At 41.9% G+C, this 19340-nt stretch overlaps 1 protein-coding gene across 4 annotated transcripts in view; it reads right to left on the bottom strand.

The window, feature by feature from the left end:
• Positions 1-13330: 13330 nt before the first annotated feature.
• Positions 13331-19340, bottom strand: part of LOC137027970 (uncharacterized) — a 28256-nt gene continuing 22246 nt past the window's right edge. For 3 of the 4 annotated variants that reach the window (XM_067396627.1, XM_067396628.1, XM_067396630.1), the window contains 4 exons: positions 17918-18241; positions 14037-15839; positions 13850-13899; positions 13331-13764 (listed from right to left, as the gene is read on the bottom strand). In XM_067396627.1, coding sequence (XP_067252728.1) covers positions 15808-15839; positions 17918-18241 — 356 coding nt within the window. In that variant the 3' untranslated portion in view covers positions 13331-13764; positions 13850-13899; positions 14037-15807. The remainder of the gene's footprint in view (positions 13765-13849; positions 13900-14036; positions 15840-17917; positions 18242-19340) is intronic. The other variant, XM_067396629.1, reaches the window with a different exon arrangement.

Here is a 19340-nt window from a genome sequence, read left to right as displayed (position 1 = left end):
TCCGGAAACCAGGTCCGAGTGGGCTAGTATGGAGCCACTAACAAGACCTGCACCTCGTCCTTCCTGACTTTGCACAGGAGCTGTGCGAGAAGGCTCACTAGGGGAACGCATATTTGCGTAGGCCCCGGGGCCAGCTGTGTGCCAAGGCATGCGTGCCGAGCGTGCCGCCAGTCAGGGAATAGAACCACTGGCAGAGAGCAGTTTCTGGGGAGGCAACAGATCTATCTGGGCCTTGCCGAAGTGCTGCCAGATCAGCTGGACCGCCTGGGGATGGAGCCGCCACTCACCCCCAAGTGGAGGCTGCCGTGAGAGCTTGTCGGCTGCACGGTTGAGCACACCTGGGACATGAATGGCACGAAGCGACCTCAGATGCTTCTGACTCCATAACAAGAGATGGTGGGGCGAGTTGCGACATGCGACGGGAGCGTAGACCACCCTGATGGTTGATGTACGCAACGGCCACAGTGCTGTCCGAGTGGACCGGTATGTGCTTGTCTGACAGCAGCTCCTTGAAGCGGCCCAGTGCAAGATGTACTGCTAGCAACTCCAGGCAATTGATATGCCAATGCTGTTGAGGCCCAGTCTAAAGACCCAACACTGCATGCCCATTGTACGTGGCCCCCCATCCAGTGGCAGAGGCATCTGTGGAGACCACAGCGTGCCTGGACGCCTGTTCGAGGGGCACTCCTGCCCGCAGGAACGAGGGGTCCAACCACCGGATGAGTGTGCAATGGCAGCTCGGTGTCACGGGGACACGGAGCGTACCGCGCTGCCACGCCCATCTCGGGACCCGGCTGCGGAGCCAGTGTTGAAGCGGCCTCATATGGAGCAATCTGAGCGCCGTGACCACGGCTGCAGATGCCATATGCCCCAGGAGCCTCTGAAAATCTTTCAGTGGGGCCGCTGTCCTGCACTTGAGCGTACTCAGGCAGTTCAACACCGACTGGACGTGCTCCTCAGTGAGGCGCGCAGTCCGGGCAACTGAGTCTAGCTCGAGACCGAGATAAGAGATCCTCTGCCAGGGGGCGAGTTTGCTCTCGTCCCAGTTGACCCGAAGACCCAACCGGCTGAGGTGAGCTAAAACCATGCTGGCCAGGATCAACCAGTCATCAAGGTAGTTGAGGATGTGAACGCCCTGTTCCTTGAGGGGAACAATGGCCGCCTCCGCAACCTTCGTAAAGACGCGGCGCGACAGGGCCAGCCCGAAGGGTAGGACTTTGTACTGATATGCTTGACCCGTGGCGAGGCAGAATCGAGACATGAAAGTACACGTCCTTCAGGTCGATTGCTGCAAACCAATCCTGAGGACGGTTGCATTCGCTTCTGCATGAGCATCTTAAACGGCAGCCTGTGAAGGTACCGGTAGAAGACGCACAGACCCAGGATTGGCTGTAGCCCACCGCTCTTTTTGGGTACAATGAAGTAGGGGCTGTAAACCCTGACTTCATAATGGCTGGAGGGACCGGCTCGATTGCATCCTTCTCCAGGAGGACAGCAATCTCCGCCCGGAGAACAGGTGTATTGTCCAGTGACACCTGAGTGTAGTGGACACCCCTGAAAACTGGGGGACACCGGGCGAACTGAATCGCATAGCCAAGTCTGATAGTACAAATGAGCCAGCGGGATGGGCTGGGGAAAGGACACCGGACACCGAGCCAGCAGGACCAAACACACCACAGATGTACCAGGAGTGGGGCAGCAAAGCAGAGTACGGGGACCCGACTCGGACGGCATGGTAGCAGCCCAGAGTGTGATCAGACTCTGCGAGGTAGCAGTGTGTACGGGAGACGGCACACGGGGCGCGGCCTGCACCATCACACTGGCACCTGTTGGTGAAGTGAGAGGGGGCTGGGAGTGGCAAGGCGGGGCCTCGCACACTGCCAGCCACACCCTCTTAGGACCTGGAGGATCAGAAAACAGTTCTCCGGAGAGCCAGCGGCGGAACAGACCAAGATTCTCCACCCGGCCCTCCTCCGGGGAGGGAGCAATGCGAGCATCGTCTCCCGAAAGAACTGTTTACCTCAGCTTCAGGTCGCCTTATCTCCAGGACCGCTTCCCGCTAGCCGAATGGGTTGACTGCAGGCTGAGCGGGCTGGGTTTTAGGCCAGCTTGTGAGATGAGTGCATCGAGAAAGCGTACTTTGATGGCGACACATCCCAGCAAGGCTAGCCAGGGGTGTTTCTGGACCACCATGGTGGACATTGTCTGGCCAGGGGCCTGCGCTATGACTTGCATCATGCGTAGCTCAACCCCGGCTCAGAACTACCCATATGCAATGAGTGCTTTGGCCTACCACGGACTTGCCGGGGGCCGTCACTGTACCGTCACTCCAACACCAAAGGCCGATGAAGAGGCTTGAATAGTCTTCTTTAGATGCTGCAGGACACCAAAGTGTTGGCTCCGAAGTGAAAGACAGAGTGCGATTGCATCTGCTTCCTATTTATATCCACCTGTTGGGGGCGGTGCGCATTATGCAAATATCGCACGCCAATCTCCATTGGCTTGTTTTAGTTCTTTCGAAGCTGATAGGGCTCTCTAGCGATATCCCAATTCGTTGGTCACTACTGACGTACGTCGAACGTGACCGACTGAAAGGGAACAATGTTTACTGGACAAGATGAGTGATATTATGTACTTTCCATGTTAATAACATTAATCACAGCATTATTAGTGTATATTGGTTAAATATTGATTTTTTTTTTTTTTATTCCTCAAAGGATTATATACTCACCAGTGACAATAAAATTGACTTTCTTTATTCTGGCATTGCCAGATCTGCTTCTACTGCTGATCAGTACTTTATATTCTCCAGAGTCTGTGTTTGTGATGTTCATGATGGTCAGAGATCCAGTCTGATGATCCAGCTTCAGTCTGTCTCTGAATCTCTCATCACACTCAGCATCTGTACAGATCTTACTCTGATCTCCAGCGATTTCAGCAATGACAATCCCATTAAAATACCACGTCATTACAGCATCAGGGGCTTTTGTTTGGCCAAGATCTAAAGTAACAGATTCTCCCTCCTTTCCATTCATTAGTTCAGAAGCAGAAACGCCTGAAACACAAACAAACAGATGCTGGAAACAAACGAAAAACAAACAACAACAAAAAACATATATATATATATATATATATATATATTATATATATATGTATATATATATATATATATATATATATATATATATATATATATATATATATATATATATATATAAAGTGTTAAAACAGCTTGGAAATTTAGTTCAAAATAAAAAAACAACAACTGTTTAATAATGTAAACTGATATAATTCTACAAAGTGCAAGAGATTATCTGTATGTCTATAATGTACAGGTAAAGAAAATAACTTACTGTAAAAACTAAGATACATTATCTTAGTCACAAGTTCCATATCTGGATAACAGTGCTTTTGGAAAACTGCACCCCTTGGTTGTGTTTCAAATGCGTTAGGTTCTTTTTTTTATCATTAATAGGTGTTATTCTGTGACTCATCAAATTATGTGACCATAAGGTGCGGTATGTAATATTAATAGATAATAATCCTACCATCACTAGGTAAGAAATAAGTGCCTATATGCGCACACTCCATCACAGAAATCTGTGCAATACTGGAAGAGAGACTGTAACAAATAAAGGTCTTACCATTGTTGAGAAAAAACAAGATCACTGCGAACAAATTAAAGAGAAGCTTCATTTTCACAACTTTCCCCCTCAGACAGATGAATGCAGACTCTGGTTCAGAAAGTGTTCTGTTCTTCTCTTAGATGGCAATTCAGTTCTTTCACTAGTTTAAGTGAAAGTAATAATCTGGAGCCTCCCTCTATATGGAAGGTAGAGTGATGATGTAGAGAACTCTCCTGAGGTCTAATATGCATATGCAAAAAGGCTTTTTGCCATGATAAGTGTGTAAAACAACTGTATAAATATACCTTTATGGCATAAGATTGCTTATTCCTAACCAACAGTCTGGATTTAATTATTTTACAGAATTTGAAGACTACTGTTGAGTATAGCGGTTTAGTGATGTTTTATTTTTAAAATAATTAAAATATTAATCTAAGGTAAATATAAGAAAAAAAAGTTTCTCTTTGAGCTATATATCATGTAACGTAACAGACGGCGCTGTGTGTATGCGGCAGCCTGCAACTTTGTTTGTTCCATGTCTAGTTTTATGTTTTTGTTTGTTTGGCTGTTTGTGTTTTTGTATGTTGGAAGATAAGAAAGATGAATAATATTATGTCAACGGTCAATAATCACCTTGCACCTTACGCTAATATCATACATTTGCAAGTGGAGAGGTGGCCTTGAATCACCCTCGGGACACTTATTCAGTTCAATCTTCTCCATTTCAATCTATACAAAGACCTGCAACACAACCTGGACATTCAAACTGTAAAACACAAGAACACATGGAGGTAAGAAATGCAGACATGACGAGGTAAAAACAGGATTGGGTTAAGATATCAAAAGTATTAGCATCTCCCTTGGGCTGACAAAGTATTATTTCACCAGCCATAGAATAAGATGATACTAGGAGTGGTTCAGAGAAGCCAAAACAAACCTCTGTTGATTCTGAGATGTTGTTGCCAACAACAATACAAAGGTGTCATATAACTAAAGGTGACTTGATCATCAATAACCAAGATTATCAATATGTAATCTGATCAGCTTTTCTCCTGCAGTGTATTTGCTATAACAAATGTGCTTTGGAAACACAGTTACAACAGCCAGGAAAAAAAGATGTGTATTGTGAATTTTTAAGTTCAATCTGTAAAGCTTAAAATGTTGCTGCCATTGTACAGTAAATTTCAACCACAGCTGCCTTTTTGACAGCATGTTTTAGAGGTGTATGACTGTTTTCTAACATATAATTTTTGTTAAAAGTAAATGATTTCATATGAGGAGATTTTGTGTAGGATTACAAGAACAGTTTTTATAGGATAAGAAATAGTATCACCACACACACACACACAAATACATAACACCCCAGATAGCAAGCAATGATCAAAACTTCAACTGACTTAAAGCCACACAGCCTGAAATCAACTGAAGATAAAAGAAGACAATAAACGTCAGTTATAGTTGTGTTTCATTTTCTGAGAGTTCAAGCATGATATTGAACCAACATCACATTATAACACTGATTCAATGACATTGCCATTGATTTTTTGTTGAAATTTCAACATTTTTTCAACATTAATTGTGGGTGCAACAGTGATATTAATTAGAGGTTAACGTTGACACATTAACATTGATTAAACATTATTTTGATCATTGTTTGCTATCTGTGACTTTACAATAAATTCTCATTTGTTAACATTTCTGAATATCTGTACAGAACTTACTCTGATCTCCAGTGAATTCAGTGATGAGAGTGTCATTAATATACCACGTTATTCGAAACTGAACTCAACACTGTGCTGATTGCACTACGGGGAACCGTCACTCGTGACAGGTGTTCGAAATGCCAAGAATCACAACACTCCAATCCTATTGGCTGGCGACAGCCTATGACGTCGAATGGCGCGAACCGTGACGTATAAAGGGAGTGCCTGAGGAAGCAGTCAACACCTTCTTGTCTTTGAGGGACTGTTCCGCAGGCATCCCAAAGCATGGCAAGGAAGCGCAGAGTCTCGTTCCCTGTTCTCAGGGAACCATGGTTACATACGTAACCTGAGACGTTTTTGTTTCACCAGGACCTAAAATGACTGATCAGTTTCATTCACTGAAACAGATACTGAAAAACAAACCAACCGCTGCTGGAAACAAAACAAAACAAACAACCTACACAACATGAAAGATCTTTGATCATGAATGCAATTTCACAAGCCCTTTCTTGTCTTTCACAAGTTCACACTTGCATAAATATTTTGGCCCAAATCCAGAGTACTCCCCTAGTTGTAGTAAGAAAAGTTAGAACTATGAGTGAGGGGATGGGGTGGTGGAGGTATGCTGATAAACTGACAACAAACAGAGGTAAGTCTACTGTATATATACCTCTTGACATTAATTGAGTTGATGAACTGAATTCTCTCCACTCATGTTAATTAGGTTAATTATCTGAACCTGCTCCTCCCAAACTTTTAAAATAAAACATACATATTACTCATCAAAGTTTCAATACTGGTGCTGGCCGGTTTGACCAAAACTTTTTATCACTTTTTTTTTTTTTTTACTGGACCTTTATTCAAATCATGCTTATTTTATTGTCAGAAGTACAGGGATATGTGTTTATATACACCGATCATGCATAACATTATGATCACCTTCCTTATACTGTGTTGGTCCCACTTTTGCTGCCAAAACAGCCCTGACCCGTCGAATCATGGATACCCTGAAGGTGTGCTGTAGTATCTGACACCAAGATGTTAGCAGCAGATCTTTTAAAGAGTTGTTTGCCTCTTGAAATGTTTGTGTAGCCTAAACGAATGCTGTTTTTTGTTATCCCCCCACATTGTGTTTTTGTTTTACTTTTGGATTATTTTGTATATCCTTTTGTATTCTGTTTCTTATCTGATTTATGTAACAGTGTGCTTTGTTTACCAGCCTGGCCGGGTAAAGACGGAGAGCAGGATATTATGTCACGTGACATACATTGCATTTCACGTAGGTTATTTTCTATGTATAAGTTCATTAGTTTAGGAGTGTTGCCCCCGTTGTAAGTTTTGTTTGGTTTAGTTAGTATAGGTAAGTTAGGGCGTGCCAATGGCACGCTGAAGATGTTATTATTATTATTATTTTTAATAGTCTAGGTTAGATTTAAAGTCCTTAGTTAGAAGGTTTTTTGTTTTATTCTGTTCTTTGAGTTGGCAACACTCGTGCTCTTCATTGGTTCGTTTGGTGAGTTTGTATTTATTTCAAAGTTTTCTTTCGTTTTCATTTTGTTATTGTTAATTGTAAATACATGTCTTTGTATACAGTTAAAGTTTCTTTGTTCTACTAGGTTGGGGGATAAATTGAATAAATATTCTCCGTTTGAACCTCTGTCCTCCTTTCCACTGAGCCACTGTTTGATTTTGCACTGATATGTTGAGTTTAATTGAGATTTTTTAATGTTGCATTCCCATAATGCCTCTAGGCAATACGAGACGGTTTTGGGTTGTAACACCAGGTCATCCCAATATATTTTTCTGTTGAAATATAACTTTTGATAGATACTGACCACTGCAGACTGGGAACACCCCACAAGAGCTGCAGTTTTGGAGATGCTCTGACCCAGTCGTCTAGCCATCACAATTTGGCCCTTGTCAAACTCACTCAAATTCTTACACTTACCTATTTTTCCTGCTTGTAACCAGAGCCCTGAACCGGTTCAAGGAACGAAAACCAGAAATGAACAAAATTTTAACTGGAATGTAACCAGAAACTGAAACAAAATCAAATGTAATCATTCTGAACAGAAACGCTAATTTTAAAATGGCCATTAACCGGTTAATAACGTTATTTTATCATTCTGTTTAATATTTTGATTTGGCAATCAACCAATCATGAATTCAAATAGTACAGCCTATTCAAATGTGACACATACACATCCAACGTGAGTGAAATGCCCGCGCTGACGCAAGGAGGCAGTCAACCCAGCTAACAGAATTTTGTTATAAGAACATTCCCTAAATATTCAGTTTTGGTTCTAGGAACATTAAAAATGTCCAAATTTTGTCCACACGGATCGTACTCGGTTACTAACGTAACCTCGGTTCCCTGAGATACGGAACGAGTACTGCGTATGGGGAAAGGTCTCCCTTTTTCCCCGCTGCTGAAGCCTTTTTCAATAACGCAGTGTAACTGCATCGTCATTGGTTCACTCATAGGCAAGTTGTTGAACCAATGACGGCGCTGCATAGCTGCGCGGCCTATGGCGACAAAGCGTGCGAATATTCCCGCCGAAATGGGCGGGGTTAGGCTATATAAGCAGGCGTTTCGCCATAGGATTTCAGTGTAATCGACTGAAACAAACCTTAATCGAACCCTAGTTACACTTAAGGAAATAATTCCTGGGGTTGTGTGAGGCGGAACTCGCCAGAGGCCACTTAATCACACTGAAAGAACCCGAGCTTGCAAGGTCGGGACATCGAGATGATAGAATCTGACAAAAGTGGACGGCGAAGACCAGCCGGCCGCCTCACAGATGTCTTGAATGGAAACTCCGTTGGACCAAGCCCACGAGGAAGCCATTCCTCTAGTGGAGTGGGTCCTGACTCCTATGGGGCAGTCCGCACCCAGTGAGGAGTAGCACAGGTTAATAGCGTCCACTATCCAACGGGAAAGGCGCTGTTTTGAGACCGGAGACCCTTTGGTGCGGCCACCAAAACAAATAAAGAGCTGATCCGACTGCCTGAAAGGCTGCGATCGCTCCACATAGGTCCTCAATGCCCTGACTGGGCAGAGTAGCTCTAGCTCTCGTTCATCCGCCGAGGGAGGAAGAGCAGAAAGCGAGATGACCTGAGCTCTAAACGGGGTTGAGAGCACCTTAGGAACGTAGCCATGCCTAGGTTTCAGAACGACCTTCGAGTCTCCAGGCCCAAATTCAAGGCATGCAGGGCTCACAGAGAGGGCCTGCAAATCGCCAACGCGCTTAACCGATGCCAGTGCTAACAGCAGAGCGGTCTTTAGCGTTAGGGGCCTGAGATCGGCTGAACCCATTGGCTCAAAGGGGGCTCCCTTTAAGGCCCTGAGGACCAGCGAGAGGTCCCAAGTGGGAACGGTGAGGGGGCGAGGAGGATTCAATCGCCTAGCACCCCTCAGGAAACGGATTATAAGGCCGTTACGTCCCACTGATTGGCCAGCAATGGGAGCATGGAATGCCGCAATGGCTGCTACGTAAACCTTAAGAGTAGAAGGGGTGCGCCCCATTTCCAAGCGTTCTTGGAGGAAAGACAGTATGAAGGATACGTCACTCTCCACAGGGTCTATGTTGCGTGAGGAACACCAATCAACAAAGACAGACCATTTCTCTAGCCTAGCCTGAGAAATGGTATTTAGGACATCCCCGGGGAGGCTGGTCGGCTCCCATCGAGGGACCAGAGGTGCAGAGCCCAAAGCTCCGGCTGTGGGTGCCAGATCATTCTGTTTGCCTGAGAGAGGAGGTCCCGTCTCAGGGGAATCGGCCACGGGGCTCTCAGGGAGAGCTTGAACAGCTCCGAGGACCAAACCTGGTTCCTCCAGAGCGGGGCTACCAGAAGGACTCTGTGTTGGTCTTCTCTGATGCGCCTGATGACCTGAGGGATCAGTGCGATCGGAGAGAAGGCGTAAAGGAGCGTGCTGGGCCATGTATGGGCCAGAGCATCGACTTCCTTCGAGAAAAATGTTGGGCAATGAGAGTTGTCTTCTGAGGCGAAGAGGTCTATCTCTGCCCTCCCGAAGAACTCCCAAATCTTGAGGACCACTTGGGGGTGGAGCATCCACTCGTCGGAGGGGATGTTGCTCCGTGACAACATGTCTGCGCCCAGATTGTTCCTGCCAGGAACATGAGTCGCTCTGAGCGACTGAAGCCTCGGAAGAGCCCATTCCAGAAGACGTTTCGCCAGAGCGCATAAGCGGCTGGACGAGAGACCGCCCTGGTGGTTTAAATATGACACCACTGTCATACTGTCCGATCGGACTAGAACATGACGTCCTGTCAAGTGAGCCTGAAAAGACTGAAGGGCCTTCATCACTGCTAGCATCTCTAGACAGTTGATGTGTAGACGGCTTTCCTCGTGACTCCACAAGCCGAAGGCTGGTCTGCCCTCGCATACAGCGCCCCAACCCGAGTTGGAGGCGTCCGTTGAGAGCACCGTCCTTCGTGAGACCACCTGTAAGGGTACTCCGCGCTTGAACCACATAGGGTCCATCCAAGGTTTCAGGGCTAGAAGACAGGCCTGATTGACTTTGAGACATAAGCGGCCGTGCCGCCAGGCGCTGGGAGGAACCCGGAACTTCAACCAGTACTGAAGAGGCCGCATCCGAAGAAGGCCGAGCTGCAGCACCGGGGAGGCGGAAGCCATCAGCCCTAGTAGCCTCTGGAAAAACTTCAGAGGAAGACAGGCTTTGTTCTTGATAGAGGCCGTGAGCTGCCGAATCGCTAGAGCACGCTCCGGCGAGACTACTGCCGTCATGCGGACTGAGTCGAAAACTGCCCCCAGAAACGAAATTCGCTGGGTGGGGCACAGCGAGCTCTTGGCTAAGTTGACCCTGAGACCCAGGCATTGTAAATGGCTGAGGAGCATGGATCTGTGGTGTTCCAGCTCGGTTTGCGAACGGGCTAGAATGAGCCAGTCGTCGAGATAATTTAGGACCCGGATTCCCATTTGCCTCAGAGGGGAAAGCGCCGCGTCCATGCACTTGGTGAAAGTGCGAGGAGCCAGAGACAGCCCGAAGGGCAGGACCGTATATTGGTATGCCACTCCCTCGTATGCAAATCTCAAGAATCGTCTGTGACGGGGGGCTATCTGGATGTGAAAATACGCATCCTTCAGGTCCAGCGAGCAGAACCAGTCCTCGGGGCAAATGTGTAATTTTTGACTCCGCTTTAACGTTTGATCATCAGATTAAAAGTGTGGTGAAAAGTTGATTCTTTCAGTTTAGGACTATTGCAAAAATGAAATCCTTTCTGTCTGTTGCTGACCTTGAGATAGTGATACATGCATTTATCTGTCACTCACTTTATTTGGGAGTAAGTCAAACTCTAATTTCAAAATTGCAATTGGTCCAGAATGCAGCTGGGAGGATCCTTACTAACACAAAGAAAAGGGAGCATATTACTCCAGTTTTGGAAAAGCTGCATTGGCTTCCGGTTAAATATCGGATTCAGTACAAGGTGCTACTGTACGTTTTTAAAGCTGTCCATGCGATGGCCCCAGAATATATTTTGGGCCTGATTCATATGAGCTCTGGTAGATCTCAAAGATTGCTTATTGCTCTCAGTTCTGGAAACTCGTCTGAAAACAAAAGGGGCCCAAGACTCTGGAATACCCTTCCACCTGACATCAGATCTGCACCCTCAGTTGATGTTTTTAAATCTCGTGTGAAAACATACCTGTTTTCTATGGCTTTTAACTGTTGACTTTTGGATGATGTTGTTTTAAATGTTTTTCTGTTATAGTATAGTTTTTGTTTTTGTTGTGTTGCTGTACAGTCCTTTGGTCTACTTAGTGGAAAGGGCTCTATAAATAAAGTAGACTTGAGACTTGAATATTGGAAGAAGTCAAATTCAAACTTCTTAATTTTTTTTGACATGTTAAATTTTAAGGATTTTTACAGAGGAAATTTTGGATATCTATTTTTATCACTCCATAAATCAGAAAATACCGTCAACATACAGAAAAAAAAAAAAATCAAAATTTTTTTTAGGAATAAAAAATTGTATAAAATCAGGAAAAGTATATATCAACAAACCCCTCAGTAAAAACCATCAGAATATAGATAGGAATAAAACTGTAAAGTTTGGTGTATGTAATTTCTGCTGAAGTGGAGATTTCTGACTCAGAGCGGGAGAAAACGACCTTTAAAGATATTTACTGTAATTGAAATCTACAGACGCAAATAGATAAAGTGCTATAAACACTTAAAATTGTATTTTGGATGCTTTCTTTCCACCAATCAGAAAAAAGAAAAGAAAAGAAAAGAAAAAAGTGCAAAATCTCAAAACTGACAGGTGCATGAAAAAACTTTTTTCCCTGTAGTGTCCCCCCTTAATTGTATGAGACCTGACAGCTGACATTTTTCCTGAGACGTGATGCCGTTGAAGCCTGAAGCCTTTTAGTCTGAGGCATGACACCTTTTCATTGTATGACTGAAGTCTGAGGATGTCCTAAAATGTACACCGTAGTGTGAAACTACAGCAAGAGTTCCAACAACAGTCAGTTATAATGGAGGATTTTCAGAGTGTTCAGAGACGGTCATGATGTGACTGTTTTAAGGGTTGAGGGATGTTATTTGGTGGACCTTCAGGGAACATTCAGGTTGTTTCGGGAATGTTTAGGGGACTATTACTATAGGACGTTCTCCACTGTAGCGTAGGTCTCTACACTACATTCCCAGGACCAACCCCCAATTGTCCCCTAAGTGTTTTTGGTCCTATTTAGGTCCCTTTGTCACGTTTACTGAAAGTTTTCAGAACCATTAGTAACATTACAGGAACCTTTAGGGGACCAAACCAGATTGTTACTGCAGCACTTCTTTCACACTGGTTCATGGTCTGCAGATCCTTAATAAAGGAATAAGCACTGTGTGTTCACGCTTAATACATTAACACAAAGCCGACAGACTCACAATGCGATAATTTTCAGTAATCCGGGGAAGTTTTTGTAAACTGAAGTAATTTTCTTTGTTATTTTGAAAACTCTGCATAAAGAACAATGGCTTCTGGTACACCGTCTTATGTAAATAGTATTTAAATTGTATGTAAATATAATCCTTCAGATTATTTTGATAAAGCTGATCTTGTGCTGTATAATCACAGTGCTGCTGTAATCAATAATGTAAATCTAACTCAGAGATTGGGCTCTAAATGAGTTCAGTGATTCAGGTCAAATAATGATTATGTGAAAACATAACCAACACCACTTGATCATCTTTTCTCTTTGTTTGGTTGTTATAACTCATTTACAGCAGCCCAACAAAAATGATAGAAGCCTAACTAAAGCAAATACTGACTACCGTAATGGTGACTTACAAATTGTGATTTTCTCCTTTGGTGATTCGGCTTGTAAACGTCTCTGCTTGTGTTTTCAATAACTGTCAATCATCACTCAATTAATCACTTTATCTCATTAACTTTAACACTACTCCCCGGGGAGTTTATTTAAAACTCAAGTTTTTGCTGTGTAGAGAACTTTTGGGGAAGTTCAAGTTCATGAGAACGTCCCCTCCTACGTAGGTTGTTGATCGGTTCTCACGCATTTTTCCCGTTTCTTTTGTTTTTGTGTTTCAGTTAACGTCTCTGAAGTATTATCAGAGTTGATGTGTTGCACTTTTGAGTGTCGTGATCATATTTTTGTCCAATCACACTTGAGATGCACTGGAATGAGGGGATTTTCAGAAAGCCTCAGGCAGATTCATCAGAAGGATTTTTTTTACTATACGCTTTTCAACAGGATTCATTTCCTGACAAATGAAAATAGAAAATGCAAACCAACTCGGGTGTGCATTATTTTCTAAGAATTCAATGGTCCATCTTCAATTATTCCTTACATATTTACTTTTACAGAAATAAATGTAAATGTGTTAATAGCAATTCTCTCAATTGTTTGATTCAAGTGAAATTTCATGATGATTATAAAACTGTTAATATACAACCTGTTACAATCACAGAAGGGCAGAGACACGGGATGTATTAAAGTAAGGTGTTTATTTTCACAACCAGATGAACAACAGTTATGGAGGTGAGTGAATGGCAAATCTTCAGGTGAATAGAGATAAATGGAATGGTAATACTGTCCTTTTGTTTTGTAGATGATGATATGGAGGCAGAATGCTGGTTTCCAGACACAAACGATTGAGCTGGACTTCACAAACGATGACGAGGTATACAGGAGGAGAACAGGAGACAAACTTGGAGACAGGTAAGTAATCCAACGAAGTCCTTGAGGAAAGCGCCCAGGGAAGATGCAAACGAGACCAGACAATGAGCGTGTCTGAATGAGAGTCCTTTATACTGCCGGTAATGAGTGTGCTGATGACGTGCAGGTATGCGTGATTAGTGTTCAAGTGACGGGGTGCGTTGTGATTGGGTGATGGTGGATGGTGTAATCAGTTAGTGCAGGAAACAGCTCTAATTAACCTGAGAAAGAAAGAGAGATTCACACAATTACAGGTCTTTTCCATTGTTCAGACAAACATGACATTTAAACTAGGGTCAAACATACTTTTCCTGTTCAAGTGCAGACGATTATTTCCATCACACAGTGATAATATTCTACAACACAAACACACCAGCAAAACAATAATTAAATTATATAAAATATATATATATATATAAAATACAGCACAGCTCAACATGCTTTAAGAAAAGAATTAGTCAAGAAAAGGAGGGAAACAGTAGTGAATCTTTACCTTGAACTCCCCACAGGTCTCCATCAGTCCTCACATGACAAGAACTTCACATAAAGAACTTCATCAACATCTCAAAAGCTTGAAAAAAAAGGCAGAATGAAACAAGTTACACAGTACAAAAAACAAACAAACATTCACTTTTGCATATTTCAACAAAGACATTCAGTGGAATAAACAAATATCTGAAATCTATAATACAAAAACCAATATCATTGTTTTATCGGTTAACAGGCGGAGCCTGATTATCTCCAACACCTGTGGCCTCTGCCTATTTAAGAGCTGCTGGTGGCACTTCACTTTTGGCCTACCTCAAGAAACCTGTTGGTGAAGGTTTTGGAGGTTTTTTCCTTCTTTTGTTTTGTACAAGATGGTGAGATCTGTTTGTTTAATTATATTAAAGCATAGGTATGTAAGCTGACCCGAAGATTCTTTTGTGTTTGTTATTTACCTCGGAGTGAGGAAAGTTAAACTTGGAGTTGTAGTTTAGATAAGTTAGCTCACCGGTCCTGATTTGAGTTTTGTATGTATATATTTGAGTTTTGTTTTGTATGTTTCTTTTTGTTTCTTTGTTATAGTTTTGAGACTTTTACTGCCAATAAATTTGATCTTGCCATTGCGATTTTTGCTTATAACTTTTCAACGGCTTTTTATGTTGGTCCCTAATCTGGGTCGTAACACCCACTAAAAGGCTCGCACAGCAGTCAGTAACAGTTATGAAATATATAAGTTATGTAAAAAACATATTTGGCATTTTGTATCTGATCAATCCAGTGTCTTTCAGTGCGGTTTTACAGGTTCAGTTCCTGAGATTCAGAGTTTGATCAAGGACACAATGGTGATATTTCATGGATCAAACCTTGCTGGATTTGAACCTTCGATCTTTAACCACAAACTTTGTTAACCAAACATTAGTGTAGAGTGTGAAATGTTTAATTTCTCAAGTGTTCCTGGGTAAAAATGTCAGTTTAGAGTTAGCAAAGCTACCTGAACAAGGGAGGTTTGTCTGATTAAGGACAAACCATCAGCGACAACCATCTGCAGGGACTCTGGCTGCGTTTACACTGGCACATAAAAATCAGATCTTTTGCTCACATCTGACACCGATCTGAATTAGTTGCACACGTGTAAAGCACGAGATCAGATTTTTTCACATCCGATGTGAGCCACTTCCAAATGTGGTTTTAAATCAGATACATATCCGATCTCTAGACATGTGACCTATGTCTAAACACGCATATCCGATTCCCATTGGAAATACAAGCCATCACAAGGCGAGGGCAACACGTTTGCTGACTAAAAGGTAGCTTTAATGTTGTATTATTAAGCAGACGTGTCTGTATGCACTCACACTAAACATTTTATTATTGAGGAAGAAACTTTATATGTCTATTTTTTCCTTGAAAGAAATTTCCTTCAAAGAAATTGCGCGGCAAAACATCCAAGACACTGACAGCTGTTAACTGATCCATTCTGGCAGGTAATCATGACCACCCTACGTGAAATATGTAAATAATTTTAATAGCACGGTCATTCAAAACCCGAGGAACTACCATGTGCATGTAAAGCTATCAATGACAATCATTTTGGGCGGGAATTAATGTAAACACCGATACCGGATACCAGTCGTGTCTGAAGTGAATGTAAACACGCTGGCCAAAAAAATCGGATGTGGTCAAAAGATCGGATCTGTGCATTAAGACTTGCAGTGTAAATGCAGCCATTGTCCGATTAGGGACATCCCATTAGCTTCATCTGTGGAGTCCAAGTCTGATTAAGGGCCACTTCTTGTGGGAGACCATTCTCCTGAAAGAAAGAAACAGATTTACAGGAAAAGGAACAACAAATGACCAGGATTGATGATTCAATTACACAAACACAAAATTGTGCTTTTTGATGTTTTTTGAATGTAAAGACCCCTGTTCTACATTCTGAAGTCAAACAGAACAAGAGCAACATCCTCTTAAACAAGTTATTTTAAATGACTTGCTTTAAACAACCATCGCACACAACTTGAAAAAAGAAATCGTGGTTAGTAACGTTACACAAAGTGATCGTTGGTAGCCGTGGAGTGTATCCACAGCAGTAAAGGCGGTACAACTATAACACAAGAAAACCGAAAGTAAGCGAGCCGAGTCAGTCCGGAGTTTATCTGAGTCAGGAGACGGCAGCGGCGCAGATGATTTCATGTTATGTTGGTCACCAGCTAACATCAGCATTAAAGACTTCATTTTAGCTCAAAACTCACTTTCAGACAGCAGCGAGTGCTTCTGGCCCGAAGGTGGATATGCAGCATGATTTTGGGCTTGGTGCTACAGGTCTGATGCTATTAGCCTAGCCTGGCACGATGAAAGCCTTGGCTCGCACTGGACCGACAGAGGAAAAGTGGCTAATGTGTATTGTGAGAAATGTTTTATTCTTTAGAAACTTGCATCATAGCTCACGAGTCAATAGGTGTCATCATTGTACAGTCTACATGCTTGTTGTACCCAAGTTTAATAGATTCATGCACAGTGTGATTTGTAAGGATCTTATAGGATTGCTAAAACCGTGCAGTTTATCCCAGGCTTTACACACACAGCTCTTACTAGCCTACATCTGTTACAAAAGCACTTTAAAAATACAATAAAATTGAATATATGAGCAGCTTTCCACGGTGTACTTGACAGCAACATTTGTGAATTAATATTTTTAATTATCTTGCATGCTTAAGTTCAAGTCAGCAGGCCAAAGCAGTAAATTTGTGTGCAGCCGAAGTCAGAAAGTGCAAATATAATGTAATTTAATGAAAAATTCTGTGGCGTGGCAGGATTTTAAGCAGCCTCTGAGCTGTGCTCCATCGGTATGCATACAATTCAGATTTCAGATTTTAGGACATTTGTGTCTTTAATTTGTGTATGGAGAGTAATCTCCATAACTCAAATATTGTAGTACAGCTATTCAACTGTAGTAAAAGTTAAACATGTTTAAAAGTAAGCGATTGGTTATGTTATGTTTATGGGAGATGCTGTAATTATTGCCATGTCAACGTGAAATGCTTAGTATAAACACTTAAGTAAAGAAATCCCTTGCCTCAGGGAAATTTTCCCCTTAGAGATAAACTCGCTTAAGGGTTTTTATGCGACAGGGCCCTGATACACCACTGATATGTCAGTCTTTTATAAAATTAGTTTTGTTGCAGAAAGACAGATTCAAAGCTCACAGTATCTCACCCGATCATCACCTGTCCTGTTTTCTGTTTGAACAATAACAACAAACTCTACCTTTGGTCAATTAAAAATACATACTTTTACATATTTGTAAAGATTCTTTTTGCAAAATAAATCTCATATTTATATTTTGTAAAATCAGCTGTATGCAGTACTTGCCTCGTTTCTTAGATCTCCAGTGGCCATAGCAAATCAAACTAACAGCAGCGAGCAGCAGAACAGCAACAACTATTCCTATTAAAGCACCTAGAGACAGACCTGAACCTGGAACAGCTGAACACAGACAGTCATTATTACTAGAGATCAACTGATAATAAACTTTACCAATACTTCTGAATGACATTTACATATTTCTATTTTCAGTAAAAAGTTGTATATTGATTTATTCAATAAATGGCAGCATCTGGTGTTTTTTGTTGTTGTTTTTTTTGAGCAACATCAGCTAAAACAGCGGGGTTCACTTGAAAACTGACTAATATTGTGCATTTGTCTTTATTAGTAACAATAGACTTCAAAATTGTAAAATTCGCAATGACAAAACTGTGAAAACTGTCTGTCACTATGATGTGCATAAGTTGATAGAGATTATCTATAATGAAAACATTTAGCACTATTTCAAACTGTTTTCTAAAACTACTCAAGTGAAAATGAACTGAATGACTCAATGACACTCACCAGTGACAGAAACACTGAAGCTCCTGATGATGCTGAATCTGCTGCTGTTGATTTTCAGTTTATATTCTCCAGAGTCTGTGTTTCTGGTGTTCATGATGGTCAGAGATCCAGTCTGATTCACTTCAAGTCTGTCTCTGAATCTCTCTTTACACTGATCATCTGTACAGATCTGACTCTGATCTCCAGTGATTTCAGCAATGAGAGTGTCATTAAAATACCACATGATATCTTTTGATTTTCTTATTACACCAGGATCTAAAGTGACAGATTCTTCCTCCTTCAGCAACTTTCTCTTCATTTCATCTCGTTCAGCAGCAGAAACACCTGAAACACAAACCAACAGATGACTGAAGGATGTTGTTTTGGGGGGACAGACACATAACATAAGAACTGTGGATATGAAAAAAATAAAACATGCTTTGACTTTCAGTTTGAAAAGGAACATTTATCCACATTCTGTGATTATGAATATATTTTAAGTCAAGTCACTTTTATTTATATAGTGCTTTATACAATACAAGCTTTTACATCAAAACCTCTGTATTTTGATTTCTGGATGATGAGAAACTGTTCAAAACAAAACTGAGTGATAATAAAACAACTAACCAACGGAAGAGCAAAATGTGTTTAAAAAGGACAAATTATTCTTTTTTCATGTTCATCTTTCTTTAGTGTGTAATGATGCTGTTTGAGCAAGAAAAAGCTCTGCAAAGTCTCTCCAGCGGGAATTATTCTCTATATCAGTGTCACTATTCCTGAACTCCCTCAAACTCCTCCATTGCAGTCTTGAGTTTTCTTCCAGGAGCAAATATTCCTAATTGAAACAATTCCCATCCAAGGCATACGCAGAATAAAGGGCCAGAGCCTAGTTGAGTTAGTAGCATGTTGTAGCCATGTCCAAGAGAAACTTTTTTCCACCCCAAGTCTAAATCTCCCTCTTCTACATTCCTAACTTAGGAAACAGTTTCTCAGCCGTACAACCTCAACATTGTGTTGTGTTCAACATTTTTCAAACAAATGTTTTTTGTACCAAATGCAGGTCAAATGTTATAAATGGCAAAGTTATAACATTACATCCAAAATGTAAGGAGGTATAAAATAAAGAATCACCACTGTGAAACATAATGCATAATCATATTTGCAAAGGTAAATCAGGTTGATCATCTCGTTCTTCTTAACCGTCATTATTGGACTCATAGTTAGAGTAGCTACAGTTGTGTTTACAGCATCATCATCTCAGCATCTATAGTAAGAGGAGTTACATTTCTGATCTAGCTTTCCTAGATAGCTTTCCTGTAGCTCAGTGGTTAGAGCATGGCCCTAACAATGCCAAGGTCATGGGTTCGATCCCAGGGATTGCACATACTCAGATATAAATGTATAGTATAATGCAATGTAAGTTGCTTTGGATAAAAGCGTCTGC

The sequence above is a fragment of the Chanodichthys erythropterus genome, chromosome 10, assembly GCF_024489055.1.
Source record: "Chanodichthys erythropterus isolate Z2021 chromosome 10, ASM2448905v1, whole genome shotgun sequence".
NCBI classification, from domain to species: Eukaryota; Metazoa; Chordata; class Actinopteri; order Cypriniformes; family Xenocyprididae; genus Chanodichthys; species Chanodichthys erythropterus.
This window is presented reverse-complemented; position numbering and strand designations above follow the sequence as displayed.